General features: G+C 48.9%; 7 protein-coding genes across 7 annotated transcripts; 6 read left to right on the top strand and 1 right to left on the bottom strand.

Moving 5' to 3' along the window:
• Nucleotides 1-195: 195 nt before the first annotated feature.
• On the top strand, nt 196-1,565 carry POJ06DRAFT_253693 (uncharacterized protein). Its single transcript, XM_056187676.1, has 2 exons — nt 196-854; nt 901-1,565. The coding sequence occupies exons 1-2, from the start codon at nt 388-390 to the stop codon at nt 1,418-1,420; spliced, it is 987 nt and encodes a 328-aa protein (XP_056044244.1). The 5' UTR covers nt 196-387; the 3' UTR covers nt 1,421-1,565.
• Nucleotides 1,566-3,115: 1,550 nt separating this feature from the next.
• Nucleotides 3,116-4,024, top strand: POJ06DRAFT_111634 (uncharacterized protein). Its single transcript, XM_056184082.1, has one exon. The coding sequence runs from the start codon at nt 3,369-3,371 to the stop codon at nt 3,828-3,830; it is 462 nt and encodes a 153-aa protein (XP_056044242.1). The 5' UTR covers nt 3,116-3,368; the 3' UTR covers nt 3,831-4,024.
• Nucleotides 3,704-4,016, top strand: POJ06DRAFT_253689 (uncharacterized protein). Its single transcript, XM_056187675.1, has one exon. It carries the CDS (start codon nt 3,838-3,840, stop codon nt 4,006-4,008), a length of 171 nt encoding a protein of 56 aa, XP_056044243.1. The 5' UTR covers nt 3,704-3,837; the 3' UTR covers nt 4,009-4,016.
• A 919-nt stretch (nt 4,025-4,943) lies between the features above and the next one.
• POJ06DRAFT_253686 (uncharacterized protein) lies at nt 4,944-7,381 on the top strand. Its single transcript, XM_056187674.1, has 3 exons — nt 4,944-5,017; nt 5,120-5,265; nt 5,327-7,381. The coding sequence occupies exons 2-3, from the start codon at nt 5,213-5,215 to the stop codon at nt 7,182-7,184; spliced, it is 1,911 nt and encodes a 636-aa protein (XP_056044241.1). The 5' UTR covers nt 4,944-5,017; nt 5,120-5,212; the 3' UTR covers nt 7,185-7,381.
• Nucleotides 7,382-8,089: 708 nt separating this feature from the next.
• Nucleotides 8,090-11,176, top strand: POJ06DRAFT_197265 (uncharacterized protein; the record flags this gene model as incomplete). The annotated part of the gene is made up of 2 exons (XM_056185066.1): nt 8,090-8,625; nt 8,680-11,176. 2 exons carry the CDS (start codon nt 8,090-8,092, stop codon nt 11,174-11,176), a joined length of 3,033 nt encoding a protein of 1,010 aa, XP_056044240.1.
• Nucleotides 11,177-11,989: 813 nt separating this feature from the next.
• Nucleotides 11,990-15,608, bottom strand: POJ06DRAFT_210493 (uncharacterized protein). The gene is made up of 3 exons (XM_056185431.1): nt 15,182-15,608; nt 12,433-15,126; nt 11,990-12,381 (listed from the first exon to the last, which is right to left on the bottom strand). Exons 1-3 carry the CDS (start codon nt 15,497-15,499, stop codon nt 12,073-12,075), a joined length of 3,321 nt encoding a protein of 1,106 aa, XP_056044239.1. The 5' UTR covers nt 15,500-15,608; the 3' UTR covers nt 11,990-12,072.
• A 557-nt stretch (nt 15,609-16,165) lies between these two features.
• Nucleotides 16,166-18,532, top strand: POJ06DRAFT_281728 (uncharacterized protein; the record flags this gene model as incomplete). Its single annotated transcript, XM_056189965.1, has 4 exons — nt 16,166-16,484; nt 16,539-17,228; nt 17,253-17,417; nt 17,445-18,532. The coding sequence occupies 4 exons, from the start codon at nt 16,166-16,168 to the stop codon at nt 18,530-18,532; spliced, it is 2,262 nt and encodes a 753-aa protein (XP_056044238.1).
• Nucleotides 18,533-18,539: the final 7 nt, after the last annotated feature.

Here is an 18,539-nt window from a genome sequence, read left to right as displayed (position 1 = left end):
AAACGTATTATACCAGAAGTTATACGTAGGTATCATGGTTTTGATCCAATATTTTCGCTTATGGTTAATATATTTGATGGCCAGCTCACGTGATATTTGCAACCGCTATTTTGGGTGCAGAAATTGAAACTAACAACCCTTACCTATCTGCGGCGATATCCCGCAATGTTGGTTACATCCCGCACTACACGCGATCTTCGGTTTTGGCTGGGGCGACGTGATACTCCACTTCCCGCTCTAACTCTGGCCATGCTCCGAATTATGACGAAACCTCATCCCGCGGACTCTGCGTGATGTATTTATTCGCACGGTCTCCGTGCTGTTTATCTGTCTGCTGTTAAGACACGTAACTGAACCACCTGAGAGATAATCTACATACACACAAACATGACGCTCGCCGATTCACCTGCTGTTCTACCATCTGGTATCTATGTTCCCTCGCCAACTTTCTTCGTCTCCAAGACTGCGACCACCTACTCGACTTTCAATCCTCCAATTGACTTCGACACTCAGCTCAAGCACACTCTGTATCTAGCCAAGTCAGGCATCCACGGTGTCGTCCTGCTCGGCTCTACCGGCGAGGCCGTCCACATCACTCGCGAAGAACGGAAGGAGCTGATTGCCTATGTCCGAAAAGGCCTTGACGCTGAGGGTTACACCAATTTCCCCATAATCGCCGGCACCGGTACCAATAGCACTGTTGAGACTGTTGACCTGCTCAATGATGCTAAGGACTGCGGAGCAGAGTATGGTCTCGTTCTCGCACCGTCTTACTTTGCAACAGCGGTCACCCAGCGTGGACTGATTGAATGGTACATGCAGGTTGCAGACAAATCTCCTATCCCAATTATGGTGTACGTTTCTCGAGTTTGTTAGTTCCTGCATGCTAAATGTGTTTAGTTACTACTATCCTGGAGTCTCGAATAACATCTATATCGCTCCATCGACTTTCGAGACTCTTGCACAGCACCCAAACATCGTCGGCACTAAATTGTCCCATGGCAACATATCCCATCACACTCTTCTTGCCCAGAATCCAGTCATCAAGTCTAACAACTTCCACGTCTTTACCGGTCTCGGCCAGCAGCTACTGCCGATTCTGACCATAGGCGCGGCCGGCGCAATCGACGCACTTGCTGGAATCTTCCCTAAGTCCGTTGTTCATTTGTACAACCTCTCCATGGCCGGTAAAGTCGCCGAAGCGCAGAGAATTCAGTATGTCGTCTCTGGTGCTGAGGAAGTCGTCGCTGACCTCGGCACCGTCGGGGTTAAGGAGGGTGCCGCAAGAATTCTGGGATTCGGCGACAGGGACGGTGCTCGCTTGCCGCTCGCAGGAGGATTGGAAGGGGGTGACGGGGCTTGGGAGAAAAAGTACAAGAGTGCTTTCGACGCGGTTGCTAAGCTTGAGGCGTCTTTGTAAACGGCATATTATTCTGTCTCTTGAATTTGCTTAGAAAGGACTTAGTAATGGAAATAATTTAAACGGTAAGCATTGAGCCAGTGTAGGTCACCCCATTCAAAATTTAAGTACTGTTTGCGGGTTAGGGCATTTGGATTACCGAGATATGGGTCCGCATGTACGGTTCGGCGACAAAGTTGTTATGAGCGATAGGCTAGATATGATAGACGAAATCCAAGCGGGTCAAACGCCAAAGCAACAAATTTCATTTCTTTCCTTTCAGATAGTAATTTCAGCTGAGTTAAAACCGCACAATCTTTAAGTACGTAATTCCGAGGAATTTAATCCATTTAAATCTCGAATACGAACCACGAAATTCCATAGATAACTCATTCGAACAGCGCGACATAATGCACCCTAGCAGAAATCTAATCGTTTCGAGAATATACACTTCTCAGCTGCATTACAGTGAACTAGGGCTGTTACGAATATTCGTAATTGCGAATATTATTCGCAACGAATATTCGCCCGAATAATTATTCGCAAAATTTTGGGTTGCGAATAAAGCCTGCGAATATTATCGCAACAATTTTCGATTGCGAATAAATTATTCGCTAAAACTTCGCGAATATTCGCAATATCAAGTGGGGGATATATTCAGATGAGAGGTGAATTCGTGTTAGGCGTAGTTCAGTTGAGATTGCCATTCCGTGTTCCGTGTTCCGTGTACCGCGCGAGCCTCCGGGTCGCCTCTCGGTTCGAGTGCCATCGATTAGAAACGCAAAGTAGTACGGGGATAGTGCGGCTCAAGTGGTGAGGCCAGCCAGGGGCATGACAGTGCACATGTGGAAGCAGAGACGAAAGCCAGATTATTGCCGCAGCCAGCTATCAAGTGTTGCACGTGATGGATGAATGTGAACACATCTAAGCGAGATCAATTTTAAATGTGCGCCTGTGATGTACTCTCGAATTTGGCGATCGACTATTATGATACACGAGACACGCACGCACTGGAATCGCCGCTAAACAACCAAACAAACACTCATTCACTTGATTACACGCGCCTTGCATCGCCGCCTCCAACTACGCTAACACGAATTCACGAGTCGCCAGACCGCGGGCTACGCCGCCTCACACTCTGTCTCTTCGCCAGACACGGGCTATTGCTGACTTCTGCGTCTCTCGTCCGGCCATAATTATCTCCACCTGATTGACACTGTGCTCGGTTCCAAGACTCGGGCGAGCGTAGAGAAAATTCGCGCTTGGATGCGTCCATGTTCGCAAACTTCGCACCTAACGAAACACACCGTAACACAATCGCGCTCGGACGGGTTTGCAGGCTCGTGTTCGCGCCGAGAACAACAAATCACTCATACAAGTATTCGTATTCGCACCTGATGACGGCCTTACCAAGACTCGGCGAGCGCCCACATCGGTCGCTTTTGCTCGCGCTTGGACGCGTCCGTCGCGAACTCGCATCCGACACGCGCTGGCTTGTGTGGCCTCTCTGGTTATTGATATCTCCACCTGTCCCCGCTGCTGCTGTTCCCGTTTCCCTGTCATTGTCGCTGCAACGACACTGAGAATGGATCCGGCGAGAGCAAAGCCGCTTCCAGCGACGCGTTCTACATGGCCGTAAGAGGGGAGTCGTGACTGACTGAGATCCTCTTTGAACGCATGTGAGTACTTTTTGCAATTCGTACAATCTAATCACACGGCTAACATCAAAGGAAGCAGACGATGACGGGCAAAGCAGGACTGGTTTCAAGAACGGCGATGACCAAGCCACTTGGTCCATTACCAGTTCCGGCGACGCGTTCTCTACTGGGGTTGAGAGGCAGTCTGGAACCGGGATGAGTCCAAGACGGCAAGAACCAAGCCACTTAGTCCCACTAGCGGTTCCAGCGACGCCTTGTCGACAAGGAGTCAGGAGGGGAGTCTGTGACAGGCTGAGATCCTCGTCAAGCAAATGCGAGCACTACAGGGGGTCAGAGGGCAGTCTGGAACCGGGGTGAATCCAAGTCGGCAAGAACCAAGCCACTTGGTCCACTACCGGTCCCAGCGACGCCTTGTCGACAGGCGTCAAGGGGGGAGCCTTTACAGGCTCGTAAGGAACAGTGTTAGGTTTTACCTCCGGGACTCTTTGTTTTCCCACTGGGTTTTTGTTTTTCCCGGAGGATTTCCCTACGCCCTTGTCCAAATGGATGTTCCTTTCTATAGATTCTTGTTGGGAGATCTATATGCGAGCACAGCCACTCGCCTTTCGGGGAGGGAGGGTGGTCTCGACTGTTGCACGGGGGGAGCCGTCAGGCTCGCAAGGAACAGTGTTAGGTTTTTACCTCCGGGAATATTTGTTTTCCCACTGGGTTTTTGTTTTGCCCGGAGGAATTTTCCCTACACTTTTGTCCAAATGGATGTTCCCTTTAGATAGATTTTGTATGCGAGCACGTTCCTTGGTCGGCCGAGTTAACTTAGCCGTACGGGCCGAGGCGTGCGCTGAGCCTTGTCTCCTTGCCATCTGGTCTTGCCAGGTGGCATGCAGGATGGAACCACCCGATCTCGGCATTTTGTTCCTAATGTTCAAAATCCGGGGTTTGGTGGCAGTTTAATACAAGTGAGATACTGATTGGTAATTTACGCGCGCTTGGGAATTGAGTGATTTGTTTATTCGAAATTGCCTGTCCGCGCGCATCGCGAATGCGGCTCAAGCGGTGAGTCCGGAACAGGGCGTTACACAGATCGGATGCTTGTTGCGCGCTCGGCGTCAACAACGCGTCCCTGTCTCATCCACAATTGGCGAAACACTAAACGCCCACAGTGGCCCAGCTGATATGGAATCCTGGAAACAGCGCTTTTTCAGATTCTCTAGAGGGTTTTGCCAATAGTGAGTGGTTGTTCGCGTCATTGCGGATCAGGGATCCGACACTGCCGGCTGCAAGACGTCTCTGTACTCCAATTCAGTGTAACACGATCGCGCTCGGACGTGGATTCGCGCCGTAGACAACAAATTAATTAATTAATTGATTAATTAATTCGAATGCTGACGGCGCTTGCCAAGAGTCTGGAGTCGCACAGATCGGATGGTCGTGGCGGCAGGTTCTGTGCTTCTCGCTTGGTTGTAAATATGGCCATCTTTCCCCGCTGCTGCTGCCTTCCTCGTCATCGTCTTACCATAGATTCTCAACAGAACTAACTCGCCTGGCAAGCGACACAGTCTGCAGAGAGCCAAGAGGGGAGCCTGTAACTGGCTGAGATCCTCCTCGATCAGAAGCGAGTATACTTTAGAATTCCTACAACCTGGTCATTTGGCTAACATTAATACTCGACTATGGGCACGGGGGATAAGAGGAGTCCTGACAGGCTCCTCTTTAATTCGATATGCTGATTCGCCTCGAACAAGGTGAGTCCAAGGATAGCGAGATCCAAGCCACTTGGTCACTACCAGTTCCGGGGACGCGTACTCGACTGTGGGCACGGGGCATAAGGAACGGTGTTAGAATTTTCTCTATCACCATTATGTTCCTGTTATTTGTCTATGTATATGTATATGAATATATACATACATATGAGAGGCCAGCTTCTTGGAGCTGGCCGTTGTTGCTTGTGACCCATGGCAGGACCAGACATTTTTGTTGTATTTCTTGCTAACTTTGTATGTCTGGTCGGCCGTCTAATACAAGTAAGTGTGCATTCCTGACGGGTAAATTGGATAACCCTAACCTTCTCGTGCTTCAGATACTGATACCGGTCCAGTTGCGCGTAGAATCACAATCTGGTTGGTCTGCTTGATAATTCGCCGCCGGGCACGCTACAATGGCTGGTATCTTCGACGAGTTTGCGGATACCATAAATCCATGGGCGCGAAGGTTGGTATAGTTTGCTCTCGTTTCAGTCTATTCGTCGGGAATTCTTCTGACAGGTGCAAAGTAGTCCGCCGCTTTGCTCGGCTATGGCGCATGCTCCCAGTTCTGTTGACCGCGATTACGATGATTGGGACGAGTATGACGGGTCCCTCGAAGTCAATGCAGCCGAAATGCCACCACACCACCCAGTCCGACGAAGCAGTGTGACGACCTTGACTGATGGTGCGTGCCCGACGATCAAGATCACTCTCCCGGATCAAAGGTTAGTGCTCTCGAATGAGGACCCAGCCAATCAGCTTCCGGCGGAGGTATTTCAGCAGGTACTAGAAAATATAGCGTATCCCGAGATACTTGTCCTCCAACGGGTGTCGCGAACGTGGTATGCGTTCGTGAACGAATATATCACGTTATATCCGGCGTTGGCGTTCAGATATCTTGATTTTGAAGACTATGAGCTAGATCGTGTCAGTGGGGAATATCTCTTGTCGTGCATCGTGAAATCAAAGGGGTCGGTTCGCAAAATCGCGTTGCCAATATCTGCGTCAGACGATAAGTACAGCAGTATCCTTCGGTCATCACTCATCTTCCAGCACTCGTCGTCAGAGCTAGTCACATACAATATCGGAGCGGAATACTACGGTACTGTGGCAACCGCCTTGGTTTGGGGTCCTGATCCACAGTCGCTGATTAGACAGGCGGGGCCGTTCCTGCAACATCTGAACCGAGTGCACGTCGACGACGGGTTTGCCTCATCCCTCTCTGACTGGAGGAATTTTGGCAACGATACGGCATCTGTATTTTCCAGATTGGAAGAGCTTCACATTTCCATGCGCACGTTACCGCGTTTCTTTGAATTTCTCGGTTCACTCCCTCTTCGGTTGTGGTTTCCAAAATTAGACATTCTGGAATGCCGTTTTGATAAGTATGCCAGAACTATGCAAAATCAACAGATATGGCCGGACATGACATCCGTCTGTTTTTCAACAAACTTCGTCGCCCTGCCATCTCTGCGTGTCTTTAAACTTGGCGGTGTGCCTGACGACATCACAAGATTATGTCCCATGGACCAGCAATGCCTCGACTTGGCTATACGGTGGATGCCTAATCTGGAAACCTTTAGTTGCCGCGGCATATGCGTCATGGGACGGGGAAGTTATGGGTACATTATCCGTCGCTCAGATTTTCGGTGGAATAAGAAACTTCTTGAATTTGATTTCTCGTACAGCAATACGACTCGAATGCCGGCGATCATGTCGACTTGCAAAAAGCTGGCACTGCGGAATGCTGGCGTGGTTCCTCGTACTTTACATTACATATTTGGGCAGCCGGTTGCCTACATGGCTGATCCTGTTGATATGAGAAATTCGATGATGCGCGAAGAATTACGTCATATTCCGGAGTATGACAACGATGGAATGGCTTTGATATCAGACGAGTATGGGTCGCTGGAGCAATTAGATCTCTCTGGGCCGCAGTCAGGGTTGACTAACGATAGGCTCGCGGATACGTTGGCTAGGTGCAATGGCGACAAGCTGAGAAAGATATCGCTACAAGGATGTACTGGTCTCTATTACGACCGATGTGTGCTAGGAGAAGTCAAGCTGATGCTGCCCAATCTAATTTACCAAATTATTTCTATGCTGCCTCATCTCACTGTATTGAAAGTTGGCATGAATGAGACATTTTCGGACGGCGGATTGCGGGCGATCGAGCAATTGCATGAACTCGAGTATCTTGACATTGCCGAGACGCCAATTTCGGAGTTTGGAATGACGCGGTTCATAAAACTTGTGAAGGCTACGAATCCGAAGCTAGAGACTGTTGTGCTGACCGGATGTTTGGGCATATGTGAGCAGACTATCCAGATGGTAATGGGTTTGGGTATTCGGACTGCTGGGGAGCTGGAGGAGAGGCTGTTTTGATTTGCATTGTAGCGTAGGCATAGGAGTTTAGGTTCATCCACTGTAGACATTTTATGATAATTGGCAAATGGTTCTCATGCATATAATACAGAAATTCGTATGTAGGATGAAGGCGACGCATGGTAGAAAGAACCCAGCCGGTCGCATCACAAAGTCGGGCAGGTTGTTTATCGAATGTCTCTGTCGATATGTGGAAAATTGCTGCAGTTATGATTTAAATGCATATTGTAGTTGGCGAGTATGCGAAGATTGATACCGCCGTATAAGTGACGGAGATATTACGGTTTAATAAACCCTGTTTTGTAAGTTCACAGGCGCATCTAATTGGCTTTTGCAATCAGCGCTAGCGTAATGCAGACTAGCGTAAACCTAGTAAAGACACCACCGAAAGGTGGCGGGTGACCGCCGCGCCGAGACAAGAATCATCGCGAGGCGCATAAACACTTACTATGAGACCTGCATTCATCACGACTTGTGAGTCGCCTGAATCAATACGAGCTCTACTGCTCTTGTCCGCATCAATCCGGTCGTTTCCCCAGTAGCGCGCCTCCGAGTCAGTATCGCGGTAACCACACTCGCTTTCGACTGCCTGCTGCTGTACCGCCGCCGTCGGAGTTGCAGCTGTCATCCGCATGCCTCTGGGCTTGACCGAGTCCGACAAAAGCCTGCAACCTCTGATCGACAAAGCCAGTACGATTACCTACAACACGACAAGTACAAGCACAACGGCAGTCGACTCGCGACGCATCTCGTCCGCGTCGTCCACGTCGGCCATTACACTCCGCACCATGCCGCCGGCGCCCACATTGAAGGACTTTGCCGACATGGATGAGTACCGTTCGCCAAACGGCGACGTCGCCATTCGCATCCGTGACGACAACGACAGCGAGGATGGCGTGCCGCTCATGTCCAAGATCGATGACAACCAAGACCACGAGTCCGAGGAGCCTGAGCCCGCCGGGCCTTCACGTGTAGTGGTACCGTTTGCAAAGAATGGCAAGTTCCCGTCGAACGCGATCTCCAACGCAAAATACAATCCCATCACCTTTCTTCCGATCATTCTCTACGAGCAATTCAAGTTTTTTATCAACCTTTACTTCCTCATCGTCGCGCTTTCCCAGATTGTGCCTTCTCTCCGGATAGGGTATCTCTCATCATATGTCTTGCCGCTGGTATTCGTCCTTTTCGTCACTATGAGCAAAGAAGCCCTTGATGACATTGCGCGACGACGACGAGATGCTGAAGCCAATAAGGAGGGCTATGAGGTTGTTGGTAAAGTTGATTTTGTGCGTGCGAGGGACCTGAAAGTCGGCGACTTGGTATTTATTAAAAAAGATCAACGAGTTCCCGCAGATATGATCCTTTTGAAGTCGTCCGAAGCTAATGGAGAGACATTCATCCGTACGGACCAGCTGGATGGTGAGACGGATTGGAAGCTGAGGTAATTGTTTGGTTAATACCTATTATTGTGGTGCGTTACCGGCTGACCGAATAGGATCGCGTGCCCTCTTACCCAGTCCCTTCTAGACGAGACGATGTCATCAATACAAATAATGGCCACTGCTCCATCGAAATCCATTCACTCCTTCCTCGGTCGCATATCGCTCGACTCGGCAAACCTCCCGCTATCGATCGACAACACGCTTTGGGCCAACACGGTACTCGCGTCTGGTCACGCCATTGGCTGTGTCATTTACACCGGTAGTGAAACCAGACAGGCCATGAATACGTCCAAGGCTCGCGCAAAGGTTGGTCTGCTTGAGCTCGAAATAAACAGTCTTTCTAAGATCCTGTGCATCTGCGTGTTCTTGTTATCGCTGTTGTTGGTTGGATTGTCCGGTTTTCGCGGACAGTGGTACATATCAATTTTCCGCTTCCTAGTTCTTTTCTCATCCATCATTCCGGTTTCGCTCCGCGTCAATCTCGATCTTGGCAAGTCTATCTACGCGTATCTTATCGAGCATGACAAGTCGATACCGGAAACTATCGTGCGTACCTCCACCATCCCGGAGGACCTTGGCCGAATCGAATACCTCCTTACCGACAAGACTGGTACGCTGACTCAGAACGATATGGAACTCAAGAAGATTCATGTTGGAACTGTTTCATACGCTGGCGAGGCGATGGACGAAGTTGCTGCATATGTCTCTGGTTCAGCTCAACACACCCGTTCCCGTCGTGACATTGGCGTGCGCGTCCGCGATCTGGTGTTTGCCTTGGCCGTATGCCACAATGTCACTCCGGTCTACGAGGATGGTGAGTCGTCATATCAGGCCGCTTCGCCCGATGAGATTGCCATCGTCAAATGGACTGAGTCTGTAGGACTGACGCTCGCGAGACGTGATCGCACATCGATTGCTTTGACATACGCCACTTCAAAAGCAGAGCAACGTCTTGAAATTTTACAGATTTTTCCATTCTCATCCGAAACCAAGCGAATGGGTATCGTCGTACGCGACTCAGTAAAGGATGAGATCTGGTTTTTCTTGAAGGGCGCTGATAGCATTATGGCTCGCATCGTACAGAAGAACGACTGGCTTGAGGAAGAGACTGGAAATATGGCCCGCGAAGGTCTGCGAACATTGGTTATCGGGCGCAAGAAACTTACGACTGAGGCATATAACGTCTTCTTGGAGAAATATACTGCTGCATCTTTGGTTATGAAAGACCGTGATAGCGAGATGCTCCGTGTCGTTTCGGAATATCTTGAGAAGGATTTGGAATTGCTAGGCCTTACAGGTGTCGAAGATAAGCTGCAGGAAAATGTTAAGCAGTCGTTGGAATTGCTGCGAAATGCAGGCATCAAAATCTGGATGTTGACAGGCGATAAAGTTGAAACCGCACGATGCGTTGCCGTATCTGCGAAGCTAGTTCCTAGGGGCCAGTACATACATACCATCGCCGGAATGACACGAAATGAAATAGCCTTCGATCAGTTGGAGTATCTCCGTACCAAAGGCGATTGCTGCTTGCTTATCGATGGTGAATCCCTTTCGTTATTTTTGGAAGTCTATAGGAAGGAATTTATTGAGGTCGCTGTGACTCTTCCGGCTGTTATCGCCTGCCGATGTTCACCCACGCAGAAAGCTGAGGTCGCGAAGCTAATCAAGACGTGGACAAAGAAGCGCGTTTGCTGCATCGGTGACGGTGGTAACGATGTCAGCATGATTCAAGCGGCCGATGTAGGAGTCGGTATCGTTGGAAAAGAAGGACGCCAGGCTTCCCTTGCTGCGGATTTCTCGATTTTGCAGTTCTGCTATCTCACTAAACTTCTCGTCTGGCACGGTCGAAATTCGTATAAACAGTCGGCTAAGCTGGCGCAGTTTATTATCCACCGTGGCCTAATTATTTCTGTTGCGCAGGCTGTTTACTCGATCTCGTCATCATTCGAGCCGCTGGCGCTTTACCAGGGTCTACTACTTGTTGGTTATGCCACAATCTACACAATGATGCCTGTCTTCTCTATGGTCCTGGATCGCGACGTCGACGAGGACCTAGCAGAGATGTATCCTGAACTCTATAAGGAGTTGACGGAGGGCCGCTCGCTGTCTTACTTAACTTTTTTTATCTGGGTTCTCATTTCAGTCTATCAGGGTGCTATAATACAAGGCATTGCGCAGATTCTGGTTGGTCTTGATATGGCTGTGTTCAAGATGATGGTGTCAGTCAGCTTCACGGCCTTGTTTTTGAATGAGCTGTTGATGGTCGCCATGGAAATTATCACGTGGAACAAGATCATGCTTGCGACTGAGATTGTCACTGTTGGCGCTTATATTGCATCTCTGCCGTTCCTTGGAGATTACTATGGTGCGTATCTGCTTTCGTTCACGAAGCTTCCGCTAACATATGTAGACTTACACTATATCATCACTGGTCCCTTCTTCTGGAAAACGACAGTTGCGACGGCAGCAGCGTTGGTCCCGATCTGGCTTGTCAAGGTTATCACGCGCCGTGTAAGACCTCCAACATACGCGAAGGTCCGACAGCGATAAACGCTCTGCAGACGCGTGCTACAATGTAGAGCCTTTTTTGTATCTATCACACTTTTTTATTCTTGGAACCGGTCTACAAGATATATGTTTCTGAAATGAAGGCGCCAACTCTACACAAATACATACAAGACATCTGAGAGTAGTTTTGTTTTTGAGGTTTTTGCATTTTAGACGACATATAAGCGGGGTGGGTATTGTCTTTTGCTTTCTTCTTGAGATTCTTGTCGTTGATTGGCTTTGATGCTGTAACCATGTTGGTACCGGTGGTACCAATGAATGACGATAGCGCGTAGGTGTATGTGGGTGGATGAACTTTTGGGGCTGAAATGCATTCGAAGTAAAATATTCATTTTTCACTTCCATTTTCCTTGTGTTTTGGGCGTTTTATTTCGTTTTTCGTGTAGTAAGATGTTTTATTAGTATTATAATATAGCGTATGTTAATTAATGGCATGCGTTCGCTAGTTGCATACACTGCAGGAGGGGTGCGCAAGCAAACAGGTTAATGGTGGCCCTTATGTAAACGCGTCTGAATCTAGAAGGCCTGCCTATGTCTTTCAGCGCGTGCAATGTGCATATTCATTAGATAGTGATGTTAATCAGCAGTGAAATTGCGACCTTAATCCATAATTACATGAACATCTTAACCCTTAAGTAGCTGTGACGGAGGGAATGTACCGGATGTCATTGACGAACAGCTTAAGCAGGCCCATACATCAGATAACCTTACGACAGAGATATCGTAGACTACGAACAGTCCAGAAGGGTCTAGTCTGTGACATTACCGCATGCTGGCTCTAGTCACTTTTTGTTATTGCTAGTGAATAATAGCATTACTATTACTACATGAAATTAATTGTCAAATATTTGTGACTTGGTAACACAGAGCCGTCTTGCTCACTCGACATCTATACCCCTCGCCTTTTGGCCCCACCACAACTCAAACTGGCCATCCTTGTATTCGTCAGCTTCGCCGTTGGCTATAGCCACTATTGCACGATTGTATTCCTCAGCATATGACTTAGTATATCTGCCAAGTGCGATATCAGTTTGTAGCTGTCTTGCAGCATCTTGTATCACAACGCTCCTGAAGAAGTCTGGAACGGGAGAAGTGGAAGACGAGCGGTCGATTGGTAGAATGTATTGCATGATTTCTCGGCGATCGTTGATAGGAAGCCTTCGGAAGGCATCTTCGTTGACAAACATCTACAATTCGTTAGAACGTTTTTGATCAATATCAAAAGCATCCATGCATACCGACAAGTCAGGAATATCAACTAATGCCGACTTTGGATTATTGAGTAAATACTCAGGCGAAAATTTATCTGCCGTGCGAGTCTTTCTAGCTGTAGATAGCACGACTGGCTTTGGTGAGAGATGTCTCGGTGGCCGTCTTTGTCGCGAAGAACGCCGCAACGACGCGCGATCATTAGTCCTTCCTTCTTCTTCGCTCCCAGCTACGTGTTCGGCTGTGTTGTCTGGTGCAGATTCATTTGATTGAATGTTAACTTCGCCATCTGTCTCGTATGACGGTCGCGACATCACTGAATCATGGTCGCTGTAGGCTTCTATAATAGCTTTCGGCCCTCTGTCAGATATTCCAATCGTTGACATCGAAGGAGGCCTGTATGGCTGTGGACTGACAACGAATTGACCGCCTGGCTCCATGTCCTGGATTACAGGTTGGCACTCCAATGCCGATAACGACGACGTCGCTGATTGAGAATCAGGTATTTCAACAATAGGTTGTGTCTCTGTCAATGCTATGGCCGACGACGCTTCTGGTGAACAATGGAGATCTGCGAATGGCTTATTCACAGTAAGTTCATCGGAAAACTCTCGAGCCTGAGTAGTTATTGTGGACTCCAGCCGGATTGCCTGAGTACTCGGCAACGAGTCCGAGACTGCGGATATGTCAGACTCACTGTCGGCATAATATGCAGAGACACGCTGGACTACAGAAGCATCAGACATTTTTCTTCCGCCAGTCTCTTCGTTGGTTGTGGTATTTTTCGTCACTTGTAAAGGACTATCGGGAACAAAGCTATCGTCTTCTGTAGGCGCTCCTGAGGGTGCTATCGGAATAGCCCTGCTCTTCCTTATCCGTCTTTCTCGTAGCTGTGACGATTCTGGAGGCAAAATCTGGATATTTGTCTGTGAAATGCGAGTCTCAGAAAGAAAATGCGTATTGTGTTGCTTTGGCGTTTGACCTGCTTGGATTTCGTCTATCATATCTAGCTGATCGCTCATAACAACTTTGTCGCCGAACCGTACATGCGGACCCAAGCCTTGCAGAGTATGTATCGTTTCTCTAGCCATGGCTTGCATGCGGTTCGATTCCTCAGTTGCATCAAGAATTGGAATCTGGGGCTGCGACTCTAGATGATCCCGACTCTGAATTCTAGCCTCTTCCCTTAAAATATATTCTTGATCATTGGCGTCCTCCTCATCTGACCGCTCAAGAGACTGGTACTGCACATCCTCCAAATGTAGATTGGCCCTACTGCTATAATTCCTCTTCTGTGATTGCTGGATCTGAGCTTGATGCTCCGGAAATTCATGATCCAGTTCAGCAAGGAATGTAGCGTAGTTGTCAAAGCTAATTTCTCCACCCGTACGAAGCTGCTCAGTAGCTTCTGTCGAATGCTGTTTCGCAATGGAAGATGATACCGATATTGTAGCATGTCGAGATGGGATAGGTGGTATCAAGGCGAGAGACTCGAAGGATTGAACAGACGACAACATTGACACTTTTGGAGCTTTCACAGCGTCTACACCACTCGGGCTGCGCGAAGAAACACAATGAACTAGTTGAGTAGGTGGTAACCATACATTCTCGTCATCAATTAATTGCGTTGGAGGCAGTTCTTCCTCCTCATCCGACTTATGTCGAGGATGAGCGTGCTTGTCTCGAGTATCGACCATGTGTCCTTGTTCTACTATCGCGGCACTCATATGCTCAAATTCAGTATCTAATTTCGCATTGGCCTTCCCAAGTACATAGGAGTCGGGTTCGTTATTGCTGTCTTCTAACTGTTCCGCTTTCGATTCAACGGAAGCTTTGAAGTCCACACTGTCAGTCGAAGCATCGGATTTGCCTTGCCTTCTATCACCAATGCGAGATTTTTTAGGAAGGCGATCGACTTCGACATTCCGGTTATATGAGCCCAAGATCCGTTTGCTCTTGCGATGTTGAGTCCTAACAACTACTGGCTTGCTTGACATGCGTCGGGGCTCACTCCTTTTCCGATCCGAGTAAGAAGTGTCGCTGGAGTATGAATAATGTTGAGATTCAGCATCGCAAGAAGAGAGATGTCTTACATTCCTACCATCCCCCAACGCAGGCTCTGATTCGCGCGGTGTAAATAAGATCACCATCATGTCCGGATCATTGAGAATAACTTCGTCCGGATCGGATAAACCAGAAGATAAGTCCTCGTCTTCTTCAGAAAACAAATCCTGGAGCTCCCTGATACCTCTCGTGCGCTTTGAAGACACAGGTGTTCGACATCGTATACTCTCACATTGGTTCTGATCCTTTTGCATGTCCTCAAGAGTCGGATTGCGAGGTTTGGTTACTCGCCCTGTTCGCCTTAGGTTTGTATGAGAGGTTTGCGCTGATTCCTCAGCTGCGATCTCAGTACGTGCTGCAGCGTGTAATACACTAGTAGTTATCGGCCCTTCGCTTCGCTGCACTGATTGCACCCTTTCGGAGGAGTGGACAGCTGGATCATGCATAAAGTCGGTCATAGAAGCGTTTGCATTTCTTTGCACGACACGACGACCTCGTCGTTCAGAATTTGCAATTGCATTCAACTTCGATGGTATATTAGTTAGAAAGGAAGACTCCAGGTCTGAAGTAGTCGAATTTCGTGTCGTTCTACTTTGATGTCGTAGGCGTGGCTCCGAGTCGTTGTTCACATCCACAGACGCTGTCGCACCTAAGTTTGTCTAAAGAGAGATTAGCAAGAGTTGTACTCCTGAGCAACAACGGCACAACACTAACTTCGAAATAGCGATTTTCCTCTCCCGCTAATCGCGATTGGAGGATTCCCTGTCGCGCTTTAGCTCCGAGCGCCGGAGAAGGAGGTTCTGCGGTGTCGTCGTCATTGTCTTCCGTATCGTGATGGACATTCCTTGACCTCGTTTTCCGACGTTCTCGTCTAATAGATCGTCGATCTGACGGAGATGAAGTAGCAGATCGATTCCGCAGTCCGGAAGACTTCCGTTTGTGGCCATCGTCAGCAAGCGGTGTAGAAGGTGGCTGCGGATCCGACTTCTCGTTCTCCGTCGGAACCCTGCGGCCATCTCTAAGAATCCGCATCGGAGGCCGTGAACGCCACTTAAGTACTTGCCGCTTATTAGTTCTACCTCTTTCTACTTCTGATGGTGCTGAGTTCCGTTAGTGTTCCAGATTTGATCTTGATCGCTATCACGTTGACGCACAGAACCCTTGAAACGCCACAGGTCCGGCGCAATAGGTTATCAGTGCGGGTTAGGGTTGTCTGCACACCACCTCGCGATCATTGCAATTCATCGTGTCCAACATTAAACTTCATATAGGCATATAGCAAACACTGGCAATTATCAAAACTTATTGATAATGGAATCAAAAATACGGAGAATATTACTACATTGCATTCTGTGTTATGGCTGCGAGGAATGCCTTCGATTCAGTTACAGATCCTCTTTTCTTCCTGCGGCTCTGGATTAGGGCTACTAAGGAGGAAAGCATGCCAGCCGCGGCATTGACGCAATTCAATATCTGCCCACTGCGATCCGCACGCTTTGCAACTTTCTCTATTGTGCGCTCGTTGGGAAATATAGTCCATTCGCCAATAGGACACTCATGGTCGCAATTGCATTTGTGTGGCTTTAATGGAGTGATGTCATACCATGACTTAGCAGCAATCCGCTCATACTTTCCTTTCTCGGCAGGCTATTAGTTTTCGACTTTTGCCCCCCCGCGGAATTAGATAAGCAGGCGAATATGCACCACTTCAAGTCAGCTTTTCTTCTACAAGATTCAGATCCGGAAGCAATTCTACGCGCGGCCAGTCTTCCCTCTTGCGAAATCAGACGCCTCCTTGGCTCAGCACCTCAAACTTCCGAGCTTAACGGGCACATTGTTCAAGCTTCGGAAATGCTTGAGCACGTTAGCGCTCAGATAGAGCAGATGAAGGCATGGAAGTGCGATTGGGAGGATCTCTGTACAGAGTCTGCTATAGCAGAGTTTGAGAGGCGATGCGATGTCATGCAGTCGGAGGCACATGCAGACGATGTCGAAAAGTTAAAGCAAACAGTTTTATGTAAGTTTGTCAATAGTATAAAATTCAGGTCAGCAGACAATAATACGGAACTAGCTCTACGTTCACATGCAACGGATGCCGAAGCATTGCTCACAGCACTTACGTTTCGGCTGTTAACTACTCTGTCCACCTTTGAGCTGCTATTGGTCACATATAAGAATCGAGCAGACGTCTCTCGCCTGAATTTATTAGTCCGAGAGGAGCTTGCCGCTGTGAGGCTAAGCTCATGTGATGACGCAACGGCAAGGGTTCAGAAAGCAGGCTCCATTTTAGACGATCTAATCGAATTGTCGCGTGAACCTGTCCCTGAGAGCTGGATTGATGAGGTAGAGAGTATGGAAGAGCATGTCGTCAGTGCAGCTGTTCCCGACGCCGAACCTGGGATTGAAGACAAATTCGATTTTGAAACAGAGACTGGCAACATGGAGACAGATGCAGGTGCCGACGCCCAGGCTGCGGAGTGGGAGGCGGAAAGAATTCGACTGTCGATTGAAGCAGAAAAGTCGCACGTTGAGGAGTTGACTCGTCGGCAAGAACTGGAGGAGGAGTCCATAATTGCACGTCAGGTTGAGGCAAAGAGACTACATAAGCAAGAGCAGGTTGACCTTCAATTGTCCGCGGCGGAAGTGCCAGACAGTAAGGATGGGGAAAGGCTTCTGTCGAAGGAAGACACGGAAGAGCTGGAGACTGCATACGCGACCCATCCGCACGTAATCCCACAACCCGTTGCGCTAAGACCCTCAAGTATAATCTCGACGGAAAGCTCAGCCGACGGATACAATACTGACACCACAGCAGACCTGTCTGTACATACACGAACATCGTCAGTTGCCACCACCGCCGCTTCGCCATTTTCCAACCGTATGGGTGTCGTACACGAAAAGGAATCGCCTGCGGATACTCTTGAAACGCCATGCGCACTCTCACCGCTGAGTCAAATTCCTCGCCTGACTTCTCCAGTGGGAACATTAGAGACTACAGACGTCGGCGTTGCGCTCGATCTTGACCGTGTTTACCGGCACAGCACCGATAGTTCGTCATTCAGTCCCCTGCATTACAGTGGCACTCACTCTCCTTCTTCAATGTCGGCCACTCAGGAGTTTGATATCAATACCATCGACGAGGAATCTCCGCTTCAACAGCGCAATCGATTAGAGGACGAGATTCTGGCTAAAGATCGGTACCGCGGCCGCAACGTGCTTTCCGGCCACGCTCATAGCTCGTCCTCGCCATCAGTAGAACTAGACGCGAATGATCCAAAGCGTCAATCCGTTGACGTATCATCACTTCGAGGTACTCTTGCGACAGCTAAGACGTCCGAAGACTCTGTTCCAATGTCGTCGCAACGCAGTCTCGATCTGAAGATTCAGCATATACTTACTACATTGTCTGGAAGTAATCTCAATATTGAGCCTGTCGAACAATCCCCGGCATCCGTCTCCAAGTCCAGCGCATATAAGCTTATGACGGCCAGCACGGGCTCGTCGCTCAAAGAAGCCGGGTACGGTCAAACTCGGAAATACGTGCTGCAGCGTCCGAACGCGCCGCCTCAGATTATCTGGGTTCGCATTATTGCCGAAAGGGTTATGGTTCGCGTTGGAGGAGGATGGACGGATCTCGCCGAATGGCTCAGCAATTACATTCTCTATCACGCCTCCAACGGTGCTCTGCTAAATGCCGCCAGTCCGGGTACGCCGAATTCAACGTTATCACCGTCGTCGAGGCGCGATCGCAAACAAATGGATAGGATGCCGACAAATAACACCCCTCTAGGTACGCGATCCTCGACTCCTGGTTCTGGGTCAAAAATTCCCGTGTTGAGTGCTGGGACAGGGGGATCGGGCAGAAGTGCCAGCTCTAACGGTAGCACTAGCAATACACCTACACCTCTTGGTATGGCTGGCCCTGTAGGTTCAATGGAGAAAGGAAAGATGTCGAGTGAGAAGAAAGCGTGGGTGCAAAAGATGTTGCGACAGGTCGGAGTTGGCGAGCCAAAGAAAGACGATGGCGATGTATCAAGGAAATTATTTGTTGGCGAGATTAAGTAGTCGTTGT

Source organism: Lipomyces tetrasporus (genome assembly GCF_029532465.1).
Source record: "Lipomyces tetrasporus strain NRRL Y-64009 chromosome Unknown POJ06scaffold_5, whole genome shotgun sequence".
NCBI lineage: Eukaryota > Fungi > Ascomycota > Lipomycetes > Lipomycetales > Lipomycetaceae > Lipomyces > Lipomyces tetrasporus.
This window is presented reverse-complemented; position numbering and strand designations above follow the sequence as displayed.

Bases quoted from the DNA above. Each gene is read 5' to 3' on its own strand.
- POJ06DRAFT_253689 (XM_056187675.1), top strand. From the start codon at position 3,838: ATGCGAGCACGTTCCTTGGTCGGCCGAGTTAACTTAGCCGTACGGGCC.
- POJ06DRAFT_253686 (XM_056187674.1), top strand. From the start codon at position 5,213: ATGGCTGGTATCTTCGACGAGTTTGCGGATACCATAAATCCATGGGCG. The intron at 5,266-5,326 runs GTTGGTATAGTT...ACAGGTGCAAAG, and splicing joins ATAAATCCATGGGCGCGAAG to TAGTCCGCCGCTTTGCTCGG.
- POJ06DRAFT_210493 (XM_056185431.1), bottom strand. From the start codon at position 15,499: ATGCGGATTCTTAGAGATGGCCGCAGGGTTCCGACGGAGAACGAGAAG. The intron at 15,127-15,181 runs GTTAGTGTTGTG...ATCTCTCTTTAG, and splicing joins AGGAAAATCGCTATTTCGAA to ACAAACTTAGGTGCGACAGC. The intron at 12,382-12,432 runs GTATGCATGGAT...AACGAATTGTAG, and splicing joins TTGATATTCCTGACTTGTCG to ATGTTTGTCAACGAAGATGC.
- POJ06DRAFT_111634 (XM_056184082.1), top strand. From the start codon at position 3,369: ATGCGAGCACTACAGGGGGTCAGAGGGCAGTCTGGAACCGGGGTGAAT.
- POJ06DRAFT_253693 (XM_056187676.1), top strand. From the start codon at position 388: ATGACGCTCGCCGATTCACCTGCTGTTCTACCATCTGGTATCTATGTT. The intron at 855-900 runs GTACGTTTCTCG...AAATGTGTTTAG, and splicing joins TCTCCTATCCCAATTATGGT to TTACTACTATCCTGGAGTCT.